Source organism: Schistocerca americana, chromosome 5 (assembly GCF_021461395.2).
Source record: "Schistocerca americana isolate TAMUIC-IGC-003095 chromosome 5, iqSchAmer2.1, whole genome shotgun sequence".
NCBI classification, from domain to species: Eukaryota; Metazoa; Arthropoda; class Insecta; order Orthoptera; family Acrididae; genus Schistocerca; species Schistocerca americana.
The window spans coordinates 468,875,276-468,902,355 of record NC_060123.1 but is presented as its reverse complement, the minus strand read 5'-3'; the positions used below and the strand labels follow the sequence as shown (position 1 = coordinate 468,902,355).

The 27,080-nt window shown below is 41.5% G+C and overlaps 1 protein-coding gene across 1 annotated transcript; it reads right to left on the bottom strand.

Annotated features, from left to right (window-relative positions):
• Positions 1 to 18,366: 18,366 nt before the first annotated feature.
• LOC124615635 (ejaculatory bulb-specific protein 3-like) lies at positions 18,367 to 25,473 on the bottom strand. The gene is made up of 2 exons (XM_047143644.1): positions 25,243 to 25,473; positions 18,367 to 18,627 (listed from the first exon to the last, which is right to left on the bottom strand). The coding sequence occupies exons 1-2, from the start codon at positions 25,430 to 25,432 to the stop codon at positions 18,443 to 18,445; spliced, it is 375 nt and encodes a 124-aa protein (XP_046999600.1). The 5' UTR covers positions 25,433 to 25,473; the 3' UTR covers positions 18,367 to 18,442.
• Between the last annotated feature and the right edge of the window lie 1,607 nt (positions 25,474 to 27,080).

Genomic DNA, 27,080 nt, shown 5'->3' with positions numbered 1-27,080 from the left:
TTGGAACAAAATTAAGTCCGTTTAGTATCTTAGTGGGCTTGCTAATTACTGTTTATCTGCTATTTCTGGCTGAGATAGCTTGCTTCATGCATTTATTAACTATGGTGACATCATGATCACTAATCCCTGTCTCTATAGTGACACTGACGAAAAGGTCAGGCCTGATTGTAGCTACAAGATCTAAAGTATTTGCATTATGTGTAGACAGTGGAGGTAACTGCTTAAAACAGTTTTCGGAAAACATGTTCAAAACTTCTTCACACTACTGTCTGTGGGTATCACCAGCAATAAATTTATAGGCGTGCCAGTTTGTTTAGATTATGCTCGGGGTCAAGCGCACCGACAATGCAATAAGGCATTTAGCTTGCACTGTGTGGAAGGTGTAGTTCAGACCAGAGGTTGTTCTGTAAGGTTCTGTAGATGTTCTCTTATTTACCATGACTTGAACCCACTCAGTACGTTTCTTGAACGTGGATACCCATGTCAGTGTTATCGGTGGTCGGACGTTGCCCTCAGGACTAACCGAGAAACCCAGCGTTGCTCAGGTGCTTATTTATAGCTTTGTCAGAGACCTCATATGTTTGCAATTTATTTTTGAGCTATTAAGCATCTTTGTATAGAAATTTGGAGTAGAGTGTTTGGGGACATGAACAAAGAGCTTTTATGCTTCACTAACACGGGAGAGAGCCACGAAGAGCTGGCTGTGTGACAAGTAACTGACACTAAGGTCCACACCCGCAAAATGCTTTGCTTATGGTCATGGCATAACGGAAGCTCTGTGGAAATTGTACGCGTTTCAAGCTATTGGTAAATTGTTAGGAATAAGTAGGATTATGGATACAAAAGCTCACTCACCTACGCCACTTTGCATCAGTATTTCCGTTTCTTTGGTGTTACGTTGGAGAGAAATAGCTTTAAGTCTGTGTGTGGAGGGATTTGAGGACCGAGATAAAGCATGACGCTCTTGATCAGAAATATTTTACGCCTTGTTTGCGGAAGGCGTTTCCAAAAAGCAAGGTAAAGCCTCATGTTCCGGAGCCACAGTAAGTCTTGCCTCACGATCTTCGTCTTATTTTTGAGACCACATAGTTCTCTGTGCTTTAGCCGTTCTGGCGTATTAAAAAAAATACCCGATAATTTTCTAGACATTTAATTTGTAAGCAAAACGAAATAAAAATGTAATGTGTAGGCAAGCAAATTACAAAGTGACTTTATAATTTTTTTCTAGCAAAGACTGTAATTACAACCTATGAAAGGACGCAAAGCAATATCATTAATCTGTTTATCCTAGCCAAGTAAGTTCGATGTTAGTTGGATTTCAATGCCTGGTCCTGCCATTGACGTAAACTTTGGAAAATATGCAACAAGAAAAAAAATTGAACAAAAGAGCGAAGCACCGCAAGGGAATTATCCGAATCGGATGGAAATCGGTAGAGGTGATGTACCTGTACATACAAACAAATGATTACAGTTTCATAAAAATTGTGTGATTTATCCTAAAGAAACAGTTTCACAAATTATGCAAATCTGGCCCCTGTGCGAGCAATTATTCGGGTTGGCAGTGACTGATGAAGTTGTTGGATGTCCTCCTGAGAGATTTAGTGCTAAATTACGTTCAATTGGGGCGTTAGATCTTCAAAATCCTGAGCTGGTAGGAGGAACCTGTCCATAATGCATCAGATGCAACTGGGGAGACATCCGGCGACTTTGCTGCCCAAGGCAGGGTTTGGCAAGTACGAAGGCAAGCAGCAGAAACTATCGCCGTGTGTGGGCGAGCATTATCTTGATGAAACGTAAGCCCAAGATGGCTTTCCATGAAACGAGAGAAATCGGGCCATCGAATATCTTCGACGTACCGCTGTGCTGTAAGGGTGCTGCGGATGACAACCAAAGGGTTCCTGTTATGAAAAAAATGGCACCTCTGAAACTCTTGGTTGTTGAGTCGTATGGAGGGGGTCATTCAGAGTGGTGTCCAGTCGCTGTCTCCAGACATATCTGCGCTGCTCATCAGGGCTCAGTTCAAAGTGGGACTCATCACTGAAGACAATTCTACTCCAAAGAGATTCCAGACCGAAGAAGTATATGGAGCGTTCTTTCGAACCAGTGAATTTCTACAAGTGGGACTTCCTGTTCATCGTGGATGTTGTGTTGTGCGGTTCGGGCACAACAGGGAAGGCGTTAATGGTTAGTATCCATGACCACATTGTTCAAAAAATGGTTCAAATGCCTCTGAGCACTATGGGACTTAACTGCTGAGGTCATCAGTCCCCTAGAACTTAGAACTACTTAAACCTAACTAACCTAAGGACATCACACACATCCATGCCCGAGGCAGGATTCGAACCTGCGACCGTGGTGGTAGCTCGGTTCCAGACTGTAGCGCCTAGAACCGCTCGGCCACTCCGGCCGGCGCCACATTGCTTACCTGCAGTTTTTGCACCTTGGTTTCCGCAATATTAAATTGATAGGAGGGCATTAAAATGAGTGTGAGGGGCATTAAAATGAGTGTGAGGTCTTGAGGCAAAAGGCAGATACCAGGATATTGAGTTAAGATCGTTCACTCATGTTGAGTGGATTGGTTTTATGTCGTACTTCGCTCAGCTGCTGTTATACGAGGCGTATTTTTTAAGTAAGTACCGTTTTAAAATAAAAAAAAGACGTGCTAACCAATCTTAGTAACTTTATTTTTACATGAAAACCTGTACCTTAATCTACTGTTCTACATAATTTCCGTCAATATTGAGGCACTTGTCATAACGTTGTACCAGTTTTTGAATAATCTCATCATAGAAGTCTGCCGCTTTACTTGTTAACCACTGCATCACCACTGTTTTAACTTCGTCATCGTCTTGAAGACGCTATCCAAACAGGTGTTTCTTCAAGTGCAGGAACACATGATAGTCACTGGGCGCAAGATCGGGGTTGTGCGGAGGATGATCTAGAGTTCCCCATCGAAAAGATGTGATGAGATCTTTGGTCTGATTCGCCACATGCGGACGGGAATTGTCTTACAGCAAAACGAAGCCCTTGCTCAACCTGCCACGTCTTTTGTTCTGAATTGAAAGGTGCAGATTGTGCAATGTCTTACGGTTAGCTGCTGCATTGATTGTCTCATTAGGAGGCAGAAATTCCATAAGCAATACTCCTTTTCTGTCCCAAAAAGCTGTGCACATGATTTTCCGGGCAGATGTTGTTTGCTTAAACTTCACTTTTCTGGGTGAATCTGAATGCCGCCATTCCACGGACTGTTGCTTTGATTCTGGCGTGAGGTAGGCCACCCATGTTTCATCGCCCGTAACAATTTGGCTTAAGAAATCAACACCGTCGTTGTGGTACTGCTCAAGGAAAGTCAATGCACTGTCTAAACGTTTGGTTTTGTGCACATCCGTCAACATTTTCGGTACCCAACATGAGCACAATTTTCGGTAATACAAGTTCTCGGTCACAATTCCACACAAAACACTACGAGAAACGTTAGGGAAGTCATCCCGCAAGGAGGAAATCGTAAAGCGTCTTTTTTCTCTCACCTTATTGTCCACTTCCTGCACCAAACTTTCATTAACGACCGAAGGACGCCCACTCCATTGTTCATCATGCACATTTGTGCGGCCATCTTTAAATGCTCTCATCCACTTTCTTACCGTTCCATCACTCATAATGTTTTCTCCGTAAACTACACAGATCTCTCGATGAATATCGAATGCTTTTAGGCCTCCAGCACTAAGAAATCTTATAACAGCCCATATTTCACAGTCGACGGGCCTCACGATTATCGGAGGCATCTTAAACACTCAGTACACAATATTAACAAGGAAAAATCAGACTGTAATGGCGTCAATGGGTAGACAACAGGTGTAGGTACCCAGTGCGCATGCGCTGCGGCCGCGGAGTGACAAAACGGTACTTACTTAAAAAGCACGCCGCATAGTTCAGCGTCGTCGCCGTGGTTGTTGGTAGTTTTCTGTAGATACAATCTTTTCGGCGAGATTGTGAGTGGTGTGCAGCTTGGATTTTGTACAGTGCTGCTGTTACTGCGGGCTACTTGGCTTCGCTGGTTCGGCGAGTCTTCACTACTGATTAGTGAAATACAGGGAAAAGAGGTGTTAATGAGTGTACAGGAACCAGGGCTGGAGTTCTGTTGTAGGCCCTGGACAGCAGACGCTATACATTAACTGCGAATTTATGTGGTGGGTTACGAGCACCATCAACCGGCGCGGGACAAGGTCAGTATTGTCTGCGTCTGATGACACATCCTAGCACTGAAGTGCGGCCCACGTCACTTGTACCACAGCTGTCACACGGTGTTGCTATTATTCTGTTTGTCTGACTTAAGGTTAATAGCAAGCCGTGGGTCGTAAATTTTCTTCTTCTCTGTGCTCATTGCTATATGTGTCCTACAGGAACGTTTTACATACCTGTGGCGGGACTATATTACAGATATATTTATGTGCGTTGGCCATGCAAGACTTATTGGAGATTGTTGTTCAGACTCGTTTTCCCGGTGCCACACGTTACAAAAAAGTGGAGCATCGCGCCCTTTGTGGCAGTACCGGTGAAAGTATTATACACCTTATGTATCACGGTGAAATATACTAGGAAGTGTACTGGCAGTTTTCACACTTAGTGCGGGCAAAGAAATGAATGTTTGGTAATTTGGGGTTTTGGAGTATTTTGAAGTAAAAACCAGTTAAAGAATTGGTCATTTAAACTGAGTTTTCATTGTCAGAAGTTTCAAGAAACTTTTTAAGGAATGGTCGACTTTGGAGAATGTTTAACTGTTTTGATTAAATGAGAAACTGTCGATTTTAGAATTTATTTTTTAAAAGACCATATAAATTCGATAATATATCATTTACGGTATTTCAAACGTAAAATATTTTCAAACTATCTTTGATACAAAGATTGTATGTGGGCCCTTGTTCGTGTACAGATCTCAGTTACAGGAAGGTGTCTGTGGCTCATCACTGGGGAATCCGTGGTGCCCGAGGTTGCCTCCAAAGCTAGTGGTCTCGCTGCCAGGACGGAATCTCCACCGTAGCCTCCACAAATGAATTCTTCAACAAGTATGAGTCAGATCAACCTTGTCAATGCTGAAACTCCAGCCCTCCACTCCGAACCACCAAAATGTAGGGGCAGCTGGTAGCTGCAGAGCGTTGTTGTGCTTTTGGGGTGATTGAGGTTGAGCAAGTAATTTAGAGCTAATTTGGGATACGGTCTGAATTGTCTTAGCACGTGCACGCGTATTCTGCGGGATCCGCGACTGCTACGTACTCAAGAAAGCTATTACAAGGGTAAAATATGAAAACAAATGTTCTCAAACAAATCATCGGCATGCTGGTGGTCATCCCAGCCAACAACAGTTAGGCGGTCAGATACGCGCTAGCGTCTATAAAAGCAACTGTTGCAGAGATGCAACCTATTAGAGAAGTTTTGGTGTTGGGCCACCACCTTAAGCCCAGCAGCGAAGACTGCGTTGCACTATCAAGGTAGGTTGAGAGAAGTAAGTGAGACTAGTGGAGGCAGGAAGCCAGATCAACAATTGTAATAACTGAAGGCTTTATTGTGTGAATTAATTGAATGGTTAGGATCGGGTAGCGGAGGAAGTGGAAGTGGAATTGAGGAGGGATGTTGGACATCAGCCTAGTTATGCCAATGCAAGTGATTGATGTATATACTAAAGTGATAAATCCGTTGGAATAGTCTGTCAGTAATATGCGTACCTTGGGGGACACCTCAGTTATTGCTGTGGTGAACTTTTTTATATACAATGGCGGAGTTGCAATATCAGGGTGAAGTTCTTGACGTTAGAGACCGAAATTTATTAACCTTGATTGCAACTATGTTTGACGGGGGATTGTTACCATTTCTGAAGGACGCTAAAGCGCAAGTGCGGAAGTGGCTTGTTAGTGACATGATACTTGGACGTAACATACAAGAATTAGTGGCTGGTAACGGGATGTTAATGATATGATGAATGATTATGTGCGCAAGGCGGAGAGAAGTGTTAGGACCGTTGGATTAATTTACACGGAACGACAGGTAATTAGACACATTGTGGAACGTACGAGACCAGAAGATAGCCAAAGAGCTTTCTTGTATCGAATGCCCGAAAACCGCGGACAGTTTGACCATTTGATCGACGATAATCAAGGCGTGATTATGCGGACCAAAGACGGCACGTTAACTGCCAACCTGCACGCACGGTACGGACTGGAGGTGGCAAGGCACTTCACGCAGAAGTGAGATTAAATGTTATCAGTGCAGTGAAAAAGGAAACATTCGACGAGCCTGTACACAAACTAAAGCTAATAGTGGGAGCTGGCAATTAAGAAATTGGCGGACGCCGAAGGTTATCCGTGGTCTACGCACTGCAGCAGGCACATTGCTTTACATTCGTTCACAAATTAATAAAGAATCCGTTTCTGCGCTTCTGGATTTGGGAAATGAATTCTCAACTGACGATGGGGCCGACATCAGGACACCGAGTAGGAGTTTGTGAAATTCTTGACCAATTTCAACATCTGTCTACCCAGAGTAAATAGAAAATTAAGTCATTATGTGCCAAGTTTCCTGATGTGTTTACCGAAAGGTTAGAACTTACTAAGACTTATAAAGAATAAAATTGAGATTATCGATAATTTTCCTGTGAGGAAAAAACCATATCAGTTTTCACCCCACATATGAAGCAACTGAAGCAGGTGACAGAGAAAATGTCCTTAGTGCTCATCTATTTTTACTGTGAGAAAACTCCAGGGAGGGGTAGGCCGATAGTTGATCATAGGCAGCTCAGCAAGACTATTATACGTTCCGTTCCTCTCTCCGATTATCATTTATGCTTACTACTCCAGAACTGAACCAGATACCCCTCGAGCAGACTTTCAACCCGTTAACAGCATTTAGCACAAACTGAAACCTTGCTCATTTTAACAGAGTCCCTTTTCCGCTGTCTACAGTGGCGTCTGTTCTGTCTCAATCCCAAGACACCGTGTTTGAAGAAATTAAGCTCGAGTCCGTTTACCATACGTCGACACTGTGGCTCTATGGAAGAGCATTTGAAACATCTCAGGGCTGTATTTGAGAGATTATGGAAAGTGGGACAGAGAGATTATGGAAGGTGGGACTTACATTCAAGGTTAAGTCTGCGTATTCTTCGATAGAATTTTTGGGGAATTTTTGCTCCGTCGAAGGCTTAACTGTTTATAGTGAGACGATAATATCTATTATGAAGTTTGCTACCTTTTCTAATATAAGACAGGTGGCACGATTGGTCGGGATAGCGATTTTCTTCGTGAAGTTATACCAGGGTATACGCAGGAGGCGGCTCCCCATAACACAGTGGTGTCCAAAACTAAAGCAACAAACCACTATTTTCCGTACTGCGTCTAATTCACGATTTAATCATACAGCCTGTCAACCAAATACCCGTACGATCGTGTTCTGAACGGAAGATGGCATTCGGGTCAACGGACAACCATGCCACCGACGACGTCAGGTCACCCTTGAAATGAGATAGTGTTTGCCGCGTAGTCCCACATCAACAATCTCTGGCTACACGACACAGACGGTGTGGTATGGCACAGAGGAAATGTCTACCAGACTCTCTACGGTAGAGGGCCGGAAGGAAGCAGGACAGTCACAAACTGATATGACCTGGTGGCTTAATGTCACTCGTTCTGTGGCTTCTCGGATGTGGCGACAGTTTATTGAGACCGAAATCGTATCCCGGAGTCCAGGGCAAGGACGACACATGCGACTTCAGAAGAGAGGACCGTTATTTGGTTGTATGGGCACGACAGTACCACCTTAGTGCTGCACGGCAACTGGCGTGTGACCTCGCAGCATTCACTGGACGTGTCGTATCGAAGCAAACGGTGGGCAGAAGGCTTCTGCAGAGTGGACTTTACTGTCGCAGACCTGCTGTTGTCTATCTCTGAAGCTTCTTCACAGAACGTAATGTCTAGATCTGAGTCATCAACTTGTGACATGGACGGTCGAACAGAGCATACTTTTACAGATGAGTCCCGATTTTGTCTGGAGAGTGATGATAGATGAATTTGCATCTGGAGGGAACTCGGAACGCAGTTTCGGGACCCAAACATTGTGGAAAGAGACCGATATCGAGGAGCATTCCTAATGGTGTGGGCAGAGTTTACATTTACCATTCAAACCTCTGTGCATGAATTTGTACGAGTAAATCGGTAAGGTTTAACTGCTGTCGGGTATCGTGACGAGATCTTGGAACTTCATTTGCAGGTATTGCGATGTGCCCAGACTTCATATTGATCGAGGATAATGGTCGACCTCATAGAGCACAAGTGGCTGATGTTTTCTTGGAAACGCAAGATACTGCACTCATGGCGTGGCCTGCTGCGTCTCCCGATTTGAATCTCGTAGAGCATGTCTGGGATGCACTAGGGAGACACCGTGAATCACGCCAGCATCCATCAACCACTCTCCAAGACTGCGAGCAGCTCTGCAGGAAGAAAAGGCGTTATTGCCTCAACATGAGGCTGATGACATCATTTACAGCATCCCCCATCGTTGTTAGGCCTGTACTGCTGCCAGAGGTGGTGACATCCCATACTGAGCACAACAGCCAGTTGTCTGAATGTGTGCGCAAATCCGTTAAACTGAAAAAAAGGAAGAACATTTTTGTCCTCTGTTATGGATGTGGCAGTTGTTCACGTTTTTTACATTGTTTCTACCTTACTATCACCTTTTTGTACTGTTTTGAAGCAAAAGAAAAGCAACCATGCAAAATTTCCATTTCTTAGTTTAATTTTGGGCGCCAGTCTATATTAAGAAAGAAAGGTGTAAAGCTTCAATGGACTGAGTCTCAGAGGTTGCTTTTTTAGACCGTAAGGAGGCACATACGCAACAACGCTTATCGCTTCGCCAGACTTCGATAAGATTTCCACTGTTCAAATTGATGCTTTGTATAGGGACGTTGGAGCCGTTCTATTGCAACAGCATGAGGAGAGCCGTAGGCCAGTTATTTTTGTTTCATGTTCCTTAAACCATCTGGAATAGAGGTATTCAGTCTATGAAGTGGAAGCTTTGACTGTGCTGTTTGCGTTAGAGTAGTTCAGGCCACATCTTGAGGACACCCATTTTGAGCTGGAAACTGACAGTCAGGCTCGGCTCTGAGCACTATGGGACTCAACTGCTGAGGTCATTAGTCCCCTAGAACTTAGAACTACTTAAACCTAACTAACCTAAGGACATCACAAACATCCATGCCCGAGCAGGATTCGAACCTGCGACCGTAGCGGTCTTGAGGTTGACAGTCAGGCAATTAGAAGGTTTCTATGTCAGTCCAGGAGAACCGGTAGGGTAGCGAGATGGGTTACACGTATGTACACAGGTTTGGCATATTAAGGGGGTGGATAACTGTGTGGTGGATGCTTTGAGACGCATGTTTGAGGTCCGACCGTAACATGAGGAAGAGTCTGAATTCTTAGCGGAAAGTTCTGTGGAGATTAATGTTATGCTGTAAGCGTTCTCCGTGCTTTTTGGGAGCATACAGAGTTCGCAGAATGAAGACCCTGAGTATTGTCGAGAAAATAAACTGAGGTGAGGATTGTTCTCTTTATTTATTAAGGAGAGATGTATTCTGTTTTCAAAAAGGTGGTGTGCACGGAACAAATGTCGCGGTCCCTGCTGATACTATCGCTTGTCTTTTGCAGTATTTCCTCGAATCGCCTACGGGTTGACACCTGAGACTTTATAATACGAGGGAGAAGGTGAAAGAGCACTTCTTTTGAACCGGAAGGGACACTGAAGGAATGTCAAGTGTGTGCAATGAATAAACTCGCTCAGATTATCTTAATCGGATATCTGCCTCCCAAACTAATATAGGAACCAATGATTTTGTCTGGCCGTCACTTCTTTCCAAAAGAGGGAATGTGTATATCTTTCTTGCTATCGATGCTTTCTCGCGATTCACCTGGTTAGTCCCCACCAGAGGGCCACGGCGCAACCAAAGGTAAATGCGATAACTGCTGGCCTGTGCAAGTGGTATTAGTCATAACTGTTACATTTTTGCTTTAATAAAGCAGTTCTGCCTTGAAAACAAATTTGATAATGTTTAAAAGGAGTGTATGTGAGATTCAAATTGTGATAGAACAGTTCTCTGTTTCCCCCTCCCCCCCCCCCCCTCCTTGAACCATGGACCTTGCCGTTGGTGGGGAGGCTTGCTTACCTCAACGATACAAACTATCAGCCGTAATTTTTCCCGTGGGCATGCAGCTTTACTGTATGGTTAATGATGATGGCGTCCTCTTGGATAAAATATTCCGGAGGTAAAATAGTCCCCCATTCGAATCTCCGGGCAGGGACTACTCAGGAGTACGTCGTTATCAGGAGAAATAAAACAGGCGTTCTACGGATCGGAGCATGGAATATAAGATCCCTTAATCGGGCAGGTAGGTTAGAAAATTTAAAAAGGGAAATGGATAGGTTAAAGTTAGATATAGTGGGAATTAGTGAAGTTCGGTGGCAGGAGGAACAAGACCTTTGGTCAGGCGAATACAGGGTTATAAATACAAAGTCAAATAGGGGTAATGCAGGAGTAGGTTTTATAGTGAATAAAAAAATAGGAATGAGGGTAAGCTACTACAAACAGCATAGTGAACGCATTATTGTGGCCAAGATAGACACGAAGCCCACGCCTCCTACAGTAGTACAAGTTTATATGCCAACTAGCTCTGCAGATGACGAAGAAATTGAAGAAATGTATGATGAAATAAAAGAGATTATTCAGATAGCGAAGTGAGACGAAAATTTAATAGTCATGGGTGACTGGAATTCGGTAGTAGGAAAAGGGAGAGAAGGAAACATAGTAGGTGAATATGGATTGGGGCTAAGAAATGAAAGAAGAAGCCGCCTGGTAGCACAACTTAATCATAGCTAACCCTCGGTTCAAGAATCATACAGAAGGTTGAATACATGGAAGAAACCTGGAGATACTGACAGATTTCAGCTAGATTATATAATGGTAAGACAGAGATTTAGGAACGAGGTTTGAAATTGTAAGACATATCCAGGGGCAGATGTAGACTCTGACCACAATCTATTGGTTATGAACTGTAGATTAAAACTGAAGAAATGGCAAAAATTTGGGAATTTAAGGAGATGGGACGTGGATAAACTGAGTAAACCAGAGGTTGTACAGAGTTTCAGGGAGAGCGTAAGGGAACAAATGGCAGGAATGGGGGAAAGAAATACAGTAGAAGAAGAATGGGTAGCTCTGAGGGATGACACAGTGAAGGCAGCAGAAGATCAAGTAGGTAGAAAGACGAGGGCTAGTAGAAATCCTTGGGTAACAGAAGTAATATTGAATTTAATTGATGAAAGGAGAAAATGCAGTAAATGAAGCAGGCAAAAAGGAATACAAACGTCTCAAAAATGAGATCGACAGGAAGTGCAAAATGGCTGAGCAGGGATGGCTAGAGGATAAATGTAATGATGTAGAGGCTTATCTCACTAGGGGTAAGATAGATACTGCCTACAGGAAAATTAAAGAGACCTTTGGAGAAAAGAGGACCACTTGCATGAATATCAAGAGCTCAGATGGAAACCCAGTTCTAAGCAAAGAAGGGAAAGCAGAAAGGTGGAAGGAGTATATAGAGGGTCTATACAAGGGCGATGTATTTGAGGACAATATTATGGAAATGGAAGAGGATGTAGATGAAGATGAAATGGGAGATATGATACTGCGTGAAGTGTTTGACAGGGCACTGAAAGACCTGAGTCGAAACAAGGCCCCGGGAGTAGACAACATTCCATTAGAACTAATGACGGCCTTGGGAGAGCCAGTCCTGACAAAACTCTACCATCTGGTGAGCAAGACGTATGAGACAGGCGAAATACGCTCAGACTTCAAGAAGAATATAATAATTCCAATCCCAAAGAAAGCAGGTGTTGACAGATGTGAAAATTACCGACCTATCAGTTTAATAAGCCACAGCTGCAAAATACTAACGCGAATTCTTTACAGACGAATGGGAAAACTAGTAGAAGCCAACCTCGGGGAAGATCAGTTTGGATTCCGTAGAAACACTGGAACACGTGAGGCAATACTGACCTTACGACTTATCTTAGAAGAAAGATTAAGGAAAGGCAAACCTACGTTTCTAGCATTTGTAGACTTAGAGAAAGCTTTTGACAATGTTGACTGGAATACTCTCTTTCAAATTCTAAAGGTGGCAGGGGTAAAATACAGGGAGCGAAAGGCTATTTACAATTTGTACAGAAACCAGATGGCAGTTATAAGAGTCGAGGGACATGAAAGGGAAGCAGTGGTTGGGAAGGGAGTAAGACAGGGTTGTAGCCTCTCCCCGATGTTGTTCAATCTGTATATTGAGCAAGCAGCAAAGGGAACAAAAGAAAAATTCGGAGTAGGTATTAAAATTCATGGAGAAGAAATAAAAACTTTGAGGTTCGCCGATGACATTGTAATTCTGTCAGAGACAGCAAAGGACTTGGAAGAGCAGTTGAATGGAATGGACAGTGTCTTGAAAGGAGGATATAAGATGAACATCAACAAAAGCAAAACAAGGATAATGGAATGTAGTCTAATTAATTCGGGTGATGCTGAGGGAATTAGATTAGGAAATGAGGCACTTAAAGTAGTAAAGGAGTTTTGCTATTTGGGGAGCAAAATAACTGATGATGGCAGAAGTAGAGAGGATATAAATTGTAGACTGGCAATGGCAAGGAAAGCATTTCTGAAGAAGATAAATTTGTTAACATCGAGTATAGATTTAAGTGTCAGGAAGTCGTTTCTGAAAGTATTTGTATGGAGTGTAGCCATGTATGGAAGTGGAACATGGACGATAAATAGTTTAGACAAGAAGAGAATAGCTTTCGAAATGTGGTGCTACAGAAGAATGCTGAAGATTAGATGGGTAGATCACATAACTAATGAGGAGGTGTTGAATAGGATTGGGGAGAAGAGAAGTTTGTGGCACAACTTGACTAGAAGAAGGGATCGGTTGGTAGGACATGTTCTGAGGCATCAAGGGATCACCAATTTAGTATTGAAGGGCAGCGTTGACGGTAAAAATCGTAGAGGGAGACCAAGAGATGAATACACCAAGGAGATTCAGAAGGATGTAGGTTGCAGTAGGTACTGGGAGATGAAGAAGCTTGCGCAGGATAGAGTAGCATGGAGAGCTGCATCAAACCAGTCTCAGGACCGAGGACCACAGCAACAACTACTTCTCTGTTACTGAAGTGAAATACAGTGAAGTGAAATTCAGTACAAAAATAGACTGATATTGACTGCTTCACCTGCGAGGTCATACATGATAATGAAAATTGCTTGTCACATCGTAAACTTTCAAAATTATTCTTTCTTTCGCATATTCTGAACCATAAGCAAAATGTCTCAGCAAGAGTAACTAGAAGACAAATATCAGTTATAGAGGCATGGATAACTAAGGGGAACGTAGATACCGCCTACAGGAAACATAAAGAGACCTTTGGAAGAAAGAGAAGCATCTATATGAATATCAGGAGCCCAGATGGAAAACCAGTACTAAACCAAGAAGGGAAAGCTGAAAGGTAGAAGTGATGTGTTGACGACTACACAAGGGAAACCAAAGAACTTTTATAGACAGGGAAGAAAAAGAAGTAGATGAAGATGATACGGCAGATATGATATTGCGAGTAGAATTTGACAGAGCTCTGGAGGACATAAGTCGGCTCAAGGTCGCTGTAGTAGACGTCATTCCCTCATAACTACTGATATCCTTGGGAGAGCCAACCATGACTATTCCATCTGGTGTGCAAGATGTACTAAATACTGCAAGTAGACTGAGACTTCAAGAAGAATGCAATAATACCAGTCCCACAGAAAGTAGGTGCTGATCGAACTGACAGTTTGATAAGCCACTACTGCAAAATACTAAGACGAATTATTTATATAGGAATGGAGTATCTGGTAGAAGCCAACCTCAGGGAAGATCAGTTTGGATCCCGGAGAAACGTAGAAAAGCTATACAATACTGACCCTACAACTTACCTTAGAATATAGGTTAAGTAAACGGAAACAGTTATTTACAGCATATGTGCACTTAGAGACAGCTTTTGACAATGTCGACTAGAATACTCTCTTTGAATTTCTGAAGAAAGTGAGGAGAAAATGTAGGAAGAGCAATGTTACACATAATTTGTATAGGAACCAGGTGGCAGGTTCGTGGGGCATGAAATAGAAACAAAGATTGAGTTGGGAGAGAGAGAGAGAGAGAGAGTTGTAGGCTATCCGTGATGTTATTCAACTAGTACACTGAGCATGCCGTAAAGGAAACCAAAGAACAATTTCCAGAAGGAATTATAGTTTAGGAAGAAGACAAAAACTCTGAGATTCGTTGGTCACTGTAATTCTGCCAGAGACAGAAAAGGAGTTCGAGGAGCAGCTGAACGGAATGGATAGTATCTTGAAAGACGGATATAAGAGGAGCTCAACAAAGCAAAACAAGGGTAACGGAATGTGATGAAGTTAAAGTAGGTGACGCTGAAGAATTAGCTTACGAAATGATACACTGAAAGTAACAGATTAGTTCTGCTGTTTGGGGAGTAAAATAACTTACGATAGCCGAAGCAGAGCGGATATAAAACGTAGAATAACAATGAGAAGAAAGAGTTTCGGAAGAAGAGAAATGTGTTAACATTGAATAGACCGGTAAATATAAGGTTTAGGAAGTCGTTTCTGAAGGCGTTTGTTCGGAGTGCAACCTTGTACGGAAGTGAGACGTGGACGATAAGCAATTCAGACGAGAAGAGAAAAGGAGCTTTTGAAATGTAGTGCTACAGGAGAATTCTGGAGATTAGGTGGTTAGATCTCGTAAGTGATGAGGACGAACTGAATAGATTAAAGGGAAAAGAAAATTGTCATATAACTTGACAAAAAAATAAATCGGTTGATAGGACACAATCTGAGACATCAAGGAATAGTCAATTTAGTATTTGAGGGCAGTGTGGGAGACCGAGAGACGAGCAGAGTAAACAGGTTCAAATGGATGTGGGCTGCAGTAGTTGCTGGGAGACGAACAGACTTGCACGGAATAGAATAGCATGGAGAGCTGTATCAAACCAGTCTTCGGACTGTAGACCACAACAACAAAAAGTATTCAGACTAAGAGCAGCCGACCAGTTGCAAAGGATAAAGTAATCTTTACCTAGGTTTCAATAGATATAAATCTATCTTCTTCAGAAGACGGCAGTATTATAACAACATGAAGTGATAATGATTAATGTAACTATGCAGATGTTTGCCTAAACGATAAGGACATATCACTTCATGTTGTTATAATACTGCCGTCTTCTGAAGAAGATAGATTTATATCTATTGAAACCTAGGTAAAGATTACTTTATCCTTTGCAACTGGTCGGCTGCTCTTAGTCTGATTACGTGGAACCGTTGCTGTAGCGCAGCTATGTTTAAAGTAACAAAAAGTATATTCCATACCAAATGATCGGTTAAATGATCGGTTACTGAAGGTATCACCATCTTTGACTATTTGTGGAGACACGTATGACAACTGATACTTCGAGAGCAGAAGCGATAGGCAACGGTAAGGCAGCGCGTCCGCGTGTGCCACGCTTGAGCGGCACAAAGCAGTCGTATACGTGCCGACCTTTGTTACCGGTTGGTCTTCCTCGAGTGGCTCTGTCTGCTGCTTCCATGTTTTTTGCTCTGGACAACTAATATAATAACATGCTTTGCATTTGCTTTCTGATGGTCATTCTTATTGTGGCTTGCTTGCTGCATTTTCAGATCTTTAATGCGCCTTTACTTGTGTTCAAATTTAAGGTTAGTTCTTCAGAGACGTTGTCCGCTTTCGATGTTCATGGTTAAGAATCGGGATTTCATTAACGATTAGAAAAATATGCGTGCTGAATACATCACATCTCGTTTATTTGATTCCATGGCGAATTCTTTATCTTGCGTCCCTGCAGTCCAAGTGCAGCACATACAGACAAATTTACTCTTTCTTGTATCATTGACTCGAAATAATTACAAATTGGATGGCAGTTCCTATGACTGATTTACATTTTTGTGTCACTGATGAATTGATGATGCGATTACTTATGTGGTACGTGAAAATATTTCATTTAAAATATGAATTTTGAACCGTATCCTGCCTTCCGCTGGAATGCTAGTCGATTTGAGGCACAACTGCAATCAGTATTAATTTTTTCAGAACTGCAATGTGACGAAACCTTTTACTGTACTCTGCATGGTATACAGGCCCGAAGGTACGTGATGGTTTGGAGATTCCGAGACTATCTGCTATTTATGTTCGTCGTGGTTACTATGGATCCTTATATTTCAGGATTAGGACATACAGGTGATAGGTTATCAGCCGGAGCCACACATGCTCCCTGGACACGATTCACCTGTTAGGTGTACGTTATATGCAGCCCACGAATCAGGTTATGAAATTTCTGGAAGTAGCTGTGATCATAAAATTCACTCAAATATTCGTTTATGTCCACATTTCTTCCCACTGAACCGAATTAACACTAACACCTTTTTAACGTGTGAAACATGGTCAAATTATGAGACTTTACTTGTGTCAAAACTTCAAAGTATGTAGACAGGAGCACTTATTCAGCACTTTTTTTTCTGAAGAAGTACTGTGATTTTCTCAGAACGATGCGCAAGATGGATTGGCTAAAAGAGTGACTAATGCTGTGGCAGTATAGGCCTACACCATTGTCACCAAATATCCATTTAACGATTGTTTTCTGAAATCATTCGAACACCAACAATATTTCAATACTTCTACTGGATAAGCATGAAAATATAGATGTCTCACTTAGAGACGAGCCGGCCGAGGTGGCCGAGGGGTTCTAGGCACTCCAGTCCGGAACCGCGCTGCTGCTACGGTCGCAGGTTCGAATCCTGCCTCGTGCATGGATGCGTGTGATGTCCTTAGGTTTAAATTGTTCTAAGTCTAGGGGACTGATGACCTAAGATGTTGAGTCCCATAGTGCTCAGAGCCATTTGAACTTAGAGACGACATAGTTGCTCAACAATTTAGTAGATAAACAAGTAACGCAATATGAAAACCCTGCACCATTGAGTAATTTGCTACAACCGTTTATTTAGCGTCTCGAGTATTCCCATTATGAGTACGGATGATACGCGACGCATTCCATTTAGATAATGGTTCCTAACTTCAGATATTTACCCATTGACGATGATTGCGAGGAAAGGCATCGATTTCTAGATTTCTTTAGCCCAACTGGCGTATTTTAGTAATCGAGATACAGGTTTCCCAATTTTAACATTGTTCATTCAATATTTATTCAGTTAATAGTATTAATGACAGAACTGTACAATTATCTAACAGAATCTTCGACTTTTGTAGTCCTGTGTTCCTCAGTTGTGTGTAATATTACGGGATATTGATAATTTTTACTTTATGGAACGTCTGACTACAACTGAATGAAAAACAACTTTCGTGCCATACGCGTTTCGCCTTTATTTTCTGCATGGCATCTTCAGTGCCCTGGAATATCTACATATTTTTGCTGTTTGGTTTGAATTTTGGTCAATGTAAGCTAAATAGGAATTTTTTTAAAATATACCAGGCCCTTGCAGAAATAAGGGCTAAATGTGTACGGCTCGAAAATTGTGTTTCATTCAGCTGTAATCAGACGGTCCATAAAGTAAAAATTATCAACGTACCGTAATATATATCAGCAGTTTCTTTGCGAATGCTCTTAATCAACAACTTCAGCATTCATGTGCCTTCGTTCAGTCTTAGACGTCTTCATATGCTGTGATAGTCTCCTACGCACAATAGACTCGAAACAGTAGTTTACGTTCTAGCCTGCATCTATAATTTTTGCCTTGTACTACTCCTTCCGGTGACAAATTAACTATCTGTTGATGGATATGTTCAAAAAGACTATTATTTCTTCTGGGTTACCCATGGACTTCTGTCGTTGCTATTCTTTCAAGTGCATTTTAATAATTCTTTTGTTAGCGATATGTAGGTTGTATATGACTATATGTAACTGAATAAACGTAATTTGTGATTTGCCCAATCCTTTAATTTATTGAAGTAACTTCAATGAGGTGGGACACGTACGTATATTTTCTTCCTTGAATGTTATATGTAAGTGACGAGCATATGTATTCCACGCCAAAGCATTCGGCTGGCTATTTGGGGAACCCATTGTAAACTTTAAACCATGATGGCTGGGCAGTGATTTGATCTGTGGTCGTCCTCAAATCCAGCCAAAAATCTTAAGCACGGCGCCACCTCGACGTGCCAAATAACGTACTCAAAATCTACAACGTTGATGAAGGTGGCGGCGGGTATATGGGAATAAAATTATAGCACATGGTTAACTGTATTAACTGGAAATAACGATTTATTTGAAGAACAAGGACGACACTATTTTAACAGACTGATAATTGAGTTCATTCAGGTTTGAGCAGCTCTGGATGTTTGCCAATGTAGACTCCCTGGGGGTCGTACTTGGCCTGGAGGGGCTTCCAGAGATCGTCCCTCTTCTGGATGAGGAACCTGATCACCTTGTTGGAGCCCTCCTTCTGCTTCTCGTTGCATTTGCTGCAGTCAGTCACCAGAGCGTCGGGGATGGTCTCTGAAACAGAAAGGCGCACATGCTTGTCGTTATCTAACATATTGCACAAAACCTCTTACAGGAATTGCAGATTTACTCTATGACAATAATACTAAATTATGTCGAAAATTCCAAATAGTAACTCAAAATTTATAAAAGAAACGTTCGTCCAAAGAGCAGGGTGCCAAAGTAAGGTTGGCACCATAGAATAGTCGCTATATGCCGCACCGACCAATGATAAACTGCGCCTCCTGAAAATCCTCCACGCCATCACAACGGCTCGTCTACTTACGAATGAGCAGAGGAATGCTCGCCACAATACTCAATGAAAGATCAAGATGACACCAACGTCTTAGATAGACCACCAGTATATTAAATGTCTCAGGCAGAACATTATATGAACATTATGTCAGTTATTCTTCAAATGAGAGTCTTGTAAATTTGTCTACATCAAGTGATAGTTTAAGATTCAGAGACAGTTGTAAATATTCAGAACATTCCTGTGAAAATGGATTGTGTAAAAGTTAAGTACATCTTGATCTCTATATTGTAATAAATTGAACTAATGTATTGTATGTTATAGTTCCGGTCAGTCTCCTTCTGCAGCAAACCAAAGAACTCACAATTGTGACAGCGAGTGTATTTCCGCACGGCACAACAATCTCAGTGAGCTGATGCTTTAAAAGTATTCTTACTGCGGTGTGTAAGCAGATAAAATTCATTGTAATCTCTGCAACTCCACGGAAAGTACTATTCAGACAAGTAACAGACTTAACGGTAAGATTACAGTATCTTTGTCGTTAGGCAGCGTCACATTCGCCTTGAAACTTCTTCTATGGTCGAAGATTCGATTCCTCTCCTTGGATCTTCTTCAGGATTTCACCTGTGTTCCTGAACCGAGCGACACTAGTGAGGTCCAAAAGAAGATCACAGGAGACGAATCGAAAAGATGAGCTTAAAAGAAGTTGGAAGAGGACTATGACGTGGCTTCACGAATTACAAGGGAAGTGTATAAACATCAAAATCACACGAAAATGTGCTTAAGCTATTGAGCTGATTGTGCGTTACTTCCCATGCTTGTCTTAAATCTAGGAAAAATATCATCCGTGCAGTCCCTAATATCACCTAGTTCACATTTATTAATTTTATATTCTATGATCATGAAGTTAATCTGAGCAGATGAGAAAACTGAATAAGTCTCAAAGAAAAGCTACATAATCAGTATGCACAAATCACTGACAGAGGCGGAAGACAGAATAAGTGATAGAAAAATACTGTCCATCGACTGGGTTCAGACCCCAAGCTGAGGTTCGGACGCCACGTTTAACTGTCACTGAGCGCCTACCACTTCGAATAGGACCATGGCTGGTATATATTTCTACAGTCCAAAATTAACAGCAAGAGAAACACTTAGACAGGAATCGCTTTCAAAAGGAGACATCAGGGCAGCAGACTTTATGGACTTACAGTTTCGTTATACTTTGAACATGTGTTATAAATCAATCTAACGGTGACATGCAGTCTCAGCGTTAAGGAATTGGATTAAACTCAAAGTTACATCCATTATAAGCCGCAAAACTAGCAGCAAACTTAAATTCGAGGTCATTTCTTTAAAAATATTGGTCTGCAAGGTTAAAACAATTGTCCATTCAACATGGAAGAAAACTTCTGTTTTCTGTCTAACTTCCAGTAAGCAGCGCTATTAGAAATTGTTGTCAATTTTCATTGACAACAGGTAATATCTAGGGCATCGAGTAACCACCAGATGACATTATAACGTTATGTACTCCTGGAGCGGTATCAGCTGGGTTTAAGCCATCAGATAGTGTGCTATCTTACAGGTTCTAGAGTTCATGACAACATTCTAGAGTCTATAATATTTCCCGGTAAGACAAGAATTTGGCATGGTCAAACCAGAATTTCTGAAGACCTTATCAGGAACTGTCACTGCCTTCAAGAGATACAGCTACATAACTTATCAACTAAAAGCTTATTGAATAGAAATTGTAGGCAATAAGATATCCGCCCAGTACTAACTGTAAGATTTGAGTGAAAATGACTGATCTTCATGCATATCTGGCCTGTTTTTTAGTGAGTTGGGTAGTTCATCAGCGTTTATGAATTTACTGAGTGCTTTTCAAGTCTGTGGCTATGTTAATGTGGGTGATAAGGTCCAGTGGAAGTCCGTTATTGAAGGGATAACAATGTTTCCAATGTTGTGAGCCGTAAGTCTAACACCTACTGGAAGATATACGACACGACTGTAAAAGAGAAAGCGAGAAAAAGAAATTCGAATCAAATTTTTCAATGTGCTGACAGTTTCTGTGTTAGTATGGGTATATGGAGAAGAAAGCTGGGCTTTAAAGATGAAGGCCCACAATGAACTGAAATATAACTCTTTAGATGGTTCAGATACGTTCGGAAGAGCAGATAAAATCAGGAACGACTGAATAACGATAAAACAAGGTACGCTGACGATAACAAGGAAAAAAAGAGTAGAAACGATGTGGTAAGAACACACAGTGTGAATTTGCTAGGAAATGAGTTCCACCCAAAGACTGCATTAAAGTAAAGATATGTTATCTAGACGAAGAAAATTTAATGAATCAGGAGAAAGGTGCCTCTGCGTAAACATATGAACAAGGAAAGGGCACAGAATTTTGTCTGCTGTAAATGCCAATAACACTGGTATTCATTTTAAATCGTAGGTAAAATTACTTTCAGGAGAACTTCACATAGTTCATCACGTCCTTGACTATTTTGGCACTAAATTAGTGCTATATGGCATCAGTTGTGCATTAAAGATGACATAGATTGTACTTGGAATGTATGCAGTTTATTGTATCTACGATAAATCTTGTGGTACGGAACGTTTCTTTTAGGAAACGTCATATGTTCTAGGCAAATACAACGGAACTAGAGTCATACATGATAGGGCTAGGCATAGATCGCAGGTGACATAGTTCTACTTCCGGATTGTTTGGTTCAGCAACATGATAAGCCTCAGGAAGGAGGAAAGTGGCACTGACCAGTCTAAAAGCTAGAAGGCTAGAGAGCATGCGGCTCCAAGACAACCGAGAAGCCAGTACTTCAGGACTACGTCAGTGGCGGAATAGCCCACCCCATAGTCATTCTATCGATGACGGCGTTATCCGAGTGATCTAGTAATGGACCATTGATTCGCCCACTTGTCTCTCCCTAGGACAATTAACACTGTACCAACAATGTCACCTGCAGGTGATGAATACTGAAATACTGCACAACCCTTTGAGAATCATTCGATGCATCTGTCGAGATGCAGCAGAACTATCTCTAATCTGCACCTGGAAGCGTTATTATTGTCTGTTGGACGTTTAATATTCCTATATAAGCTGTCAACGTGGTTTGCATCTGTTTGGTGCCGGAGGAAAATTGAGTACAAGTGGGTGCAGATGATTTTCCCCACCAAGTGCTATGTCAGTAAACACCACTATTGTATTCATAGTCGTTAGATTGTCTCCAATAGATTTAATCAGCGAGTAAATGTATTCTGAGTGTGTGGCTAATATTACCACCGTTTAAACCGTTGCTGACAAAATACACATTTAATAAACTCCACGCGTAATTACAGTTAACTTTGTTCATTTAACGATTACTTTTCTTTAAGGTAGGTATTACTTCAAAACGTTACCCTCTAGGACATCAACAAATGTTAAAAAAGGTTATGTCTCCATTAACAGCGTCAGTCGTATGGCAAAAGCATCTGAGGCGAAAAGTTGTAATAGATCTAAAACACTGTCTTTACGGTTTAAGCCTTTACCAGTATCTAAGCACAAGATCTTTAAACTACTTTGTTGGTACACTATAGTAAGCGAAGGTGCTGCATTCTTGAAAGCTGAAGTGAAATGGGAGCTGAAGTGTAGGGTCATACACACTCAGTGTGAAAGCGCTAATCTGACGCGTTTCGTAGGCACAACCACCAGAAATATTCACACTAAAGAATCTTCACTGCATGGAATATATTTACAAATGCTCGTTCACAAGTCCTCAGTGTACATTCATTAACGCAAAAAAAAGATAAAAACACGTGAAATTCAATAAAAATTTCTTGTTCCGTTCCATTACAACTATGCCATCTTCTTAAAATGTAGGCAGTAAGCACCTTTACTTCAGCAAAAATAGACGAGCAAACGCTGAGCGTGAAAGTTGGTTGTGATCAACTCTCACAAATTCATGTGCGTCTCACCAGGTACTGCTACATTGTAAGAAGAGGAACTGGTTACAAGGGAAGTCATCACGAAATTTTTATTAACAGTTATATGTTTTTGTAACTTTTACCTTTTATACAGCAATGACAGTACTATGAGGACTTTGCTTGATTTCCCATCAGAAACGTCACAGTCGATAGTAACTGACGGAAAGTCATCGGGTAAAACAGAAGCGATATCTGGCGTTTCCCAAGGAAGTTTTATGTGCCCTCTGCAGTTCCTAATCTATAAAAATGATTTAAGAGACAATCTGAGCAGCCCTCTTACATGTTTGCTGATGGTGCTGTCCTTTATACCGTCTCATAAATGATCAAAACCAATAGCAAAGTGATTTAGTCAAGATATCTGTATGGTGCGCAAAGTGACAATTGATTCTAAAGAATGAAAAGTGTGAAGTCATCAATGTGAGTACTATAGGAATCTGCTAAATTTCGGTTACATCATAGATCATACGATTATAAAGGCTATGAATTCAACCAGGTACTTAGTTATCATAATTACCGAATAACTTAAATTAGAACCATCACAAGGACAATGTTGTGGGGAAAGTGAACTGAGACTGCGATTTATTGCAACATGTCTACTGAAGAGACTGCCTGCGCTGCGTTTGTCCGCCCTCTTCTGCAGTACTGCTGCAAAGTGAGGTACCGCACGAGATAAGATTGATGGCGTACATCGAAAAAGTTCAAAGAAGGGCAGCTCGTTTTGTACTGTCGCGAAATAGGGGAGAAACTGTCACGGATATGATACAAGAGTTGGCGTGGCAATCATGAAAACAATGCCGTTTTTCGTTGCGGCAGGATGTTTTCTCGAAATTTCAGTCACCGACTCTCTCCTCCGAATTGGAAAAATGATGCTAATGAAATAAGAGAAATAGGAGCTACCATGGAAAGATTTAAGTGTTCACTTTTCCAGCGATCTGTTCGAGAGTGGAGCTGTAGAGAAATGGCTTGAAGGTGGTTCGGTGACCCCTCTGCCAGGCACTATATTGCGAATTGCAGAGGAATCATGCAGATATAAATGTAGATTACTGGATAAACGCTTATAAATATATTTCAGGCAATGGAGATTTTTGTGTGTAGATACTTCTGGTGATAAAAGTAAATACTTCCCTAAAACGTTGGTTTAGTAATTTTTCACTGTGTATGGTTGAGCCTACAATTTACCCTTGAAGTTGAAAGCAGTCAGGACCTCACATTAAATCACGAAAGCATTCAAAATTAAGGTGAAGTGTTGTCAGAAAGTGTGAAGCCAACATATTTTTTCCAAAACAAGTTAAGGGGTGTAGGACGTCAAACGGGCCGTCTTGGTGCAGGAGAGGCATCACAGGTCATTTTAATTTCCAATGTCTATACTTTTACAAATAAATTCATAAAACTTTGTCAGAATCACCAAGAAGGATTTGGAATTCACACTCATTGTGTGGAAGTTCGAAAACATAACAAAATAAATTTTTTACGTGTGAAATTTCATGATTTTTTCACTTACTAATGGATGCATTTGTTGCTGTAGGTACACTCTTCTTCGTAAGTTAGAGAGATTCTTCGATGATTTTTGCACAGCATACATACCATACTTACAGGTGTATGAAACTCTAGAATTTATTTAATTTATGAACAAACGAATGATCTGTTGTATTTTAAGCTTCATGTTTAGAAAAAACACACATTATGCAGTTAATTACCTCCATTTTTACTACAGTTTTTAATAGATTAGGAAAATTCTAGAGTTTCATACACCTTTAAGTATGGTTTGTATGCTGTGCAAAATTCATCGAACCATCTCTCTTACTTATGAAGAAAAGTGTACCTCCTATAGCAAGAAATGCTGCCATTAGTAAGTGAAAAAAATGATGAAATTTCACATGAAAAAAAATTACTTCGTTATGTTTTCGAACTTCCACTGATGTGAGTGTGAATTCTGAATCCTTCCTGGTCATGCTGACAAAGTTTTATGAATTTATTTGTAAAAGTATAGACAGTGGAAATTCTGTGGTGACTCTCCTGCTCCAAGTCGGCACGTTTGACGTCCTACCCCCCTTAACAGCTTTTAGAATAGACATGTACCGTAAGTGCAATATAACTTTATACTTTGCTCGAGGTGTGCTGGAATCGAAGAAAGGAACTCGGCCTATTCCTTTGCTCCCAGCACATTCTGGCAAAATGCTAAATTAAACTGGCCGTCTAGCACTACTTTTCTTTTTCTGGTCTACCAACAGCGTCAGCATCAACAGTAGAAATGCCTATTGATACGAAACTGTAGGGCGTTAGTAAAGATAAAAAATAAATACATAGACAAATGGACCAGACATCTAACCCCGCGAAACACCCAACTGTTGTTAGTAATGCAGTATCGTAGGCATGGGAGAGCGCTATTATACTCTAGTCACCTTTGAGTTCCTTGCCGTCTGGAGTGCAGCTGCTGTCGGAGTCGGAGACGAGACACTCGTGGTACTTCTTCAGAAGGCGCTCGTTGGCCAGAATCTCGTCCAAGTCGATGTTATCGTACTTGGTGGTGTAAGCCGCTGCCGACGCGACCACGGCCGCCAGGGCCACGAGAACAAGGGTGAGGGCCTGCATGTCTGAGCGTTGCGTGCAAGAGCGAGTCCACGGACTGGAAGCCGCAGCGGCTCTTTATAAGCCGTCCGTCACACACACACACACACACACACACACACGCGCGAGAGCGAGAGAGACACAGAAAGAGAGAGATGGTAGGTGGGCGCAGAGTGTGGTGGAACGTGTCCTCTCCTCTTCTGCTTCTCTTCTCCCTTCCATTCTTCCCTCATTTTCTGCTCCTTCAGTATTCTTCCCCCACTCCCTCCCCTACTTGGCAATATTACAGAGCCACTTACAAGCTGTTGACGTATCTGTACAACATAACTGCCCGACATTGCCGACTGCATTATAAACCAGTTCCACTAAATTACGGAAACGCCTGACTAGATGCCGCCATCAGTGGGTGATCTGCTATCGCATTCTGCATGCCAACACCGCACAACAGCAAGAATTAGCAGTAGCTGCAATGTCCACTACCTTCGTATGAATTTCAGCTTGCATCAGCGAAGTCAGATAATTCATTACAATTTTACTACTTAATGTCACAATGGTGTGTCACTTCCGAGGAGTTGCTGCATTTACGTAATTTTCGATGGTGTTTAACGTAAGATATCTATTAAATAATCCACTTTTTTTTAAAGCTTGTCTCATAAACGCAAATAGCAAAGGCAATAGCGAAACTAACGAATTAATTGGCTTGTAAAAACTTGATCAAACTCAAGTTCCTGCGAATTTTTTTGTTACTTCATTACATTATTTGTTTTTGACTGGTTGAAGTCCCATTTTTAGCGTTATGTTGGAATTTTTATGTTTAAAGCAATTGAACCATTCAATTTGCACTATTGGACCACACTGTTCGAATGTTCAAGTCGTTCTAGTGGTTCTAGTTTTATTCATGTGTAATAGAGAAATAAGAGTAAAGCATAGTTCATTTGGAACATTCTGGAAAATGTACTCATTGTGCCAAATGCATAATGTATAGGTACAGATACTTTAAAGATACTTCCCGTTTTCTAATCGGCTCGGTTCACTTTTCCAAGCAGTTCAGTGTTTGGCTCTACGTATCGTCACTCATCGAACAAAAGAAGAGATATGACAGCAAATTGAGTTCAGAAAACCTCTTATTTCCTCTCCTCAAGTCCCGTCGTTCATGGACTGGGGTAACGTCATTGGCTACTAATAAAAAAATGAAAGGAAACGTACTGGGCAAAGGGTTCGAACCTCCCTACTGCTTAAATTTTGAATAAAAATCGTCAGCATTGACGGCCGCGAACTCCCGACGTAAAGAAGTTATCCTTTTTCTACCAACAGCCTTGTAAAAGAGAGTGGAGGAACGGATAGAGGTTGGGAGCACTCCCTTGCCCTTAGGGAGGTACACTGCTTCTAAAAGTCGGAATAATGCGCAATGATCAACGGCTGAGAATGCCGAAGGCAATGGAACTAGCTGACTTAACGACATAGTGTGTATCACAGAACACGTGGTCTGTAACTGAAGAGTCATGATGAACTCTCCCTTGCCAAAAGATTCTGGATTAGTTCCCCAGTCGAATTTCTGTAAGTGGTAGGTGACTATGAGGAAGTAATTTAATAACCAGCGACTGGATGAAATTCTACCAAACGGAGAATGAAATGTCAGAAGTTTGAAAGTAGTAGGAAAGATAGAAAAGCT

Bases quoted from the DNA above. Each gene is read 5' to 3' on its own strand.
- LOC124615635 (XM_047143644.1), bottom strand. From the start codon at position 25,432: ATGCAGGCCCTCACCCTTGTTCTCGTGGCCCTGGCGGCCGTGGTCGCG. The intron at 18,628-25,242 runs GTGACTAGAGTA...TTTCTGTTTCAG, and splicing joins AGACGGCAAGGAACTCAAAG to AGACCATCCCCGACGCTCTG.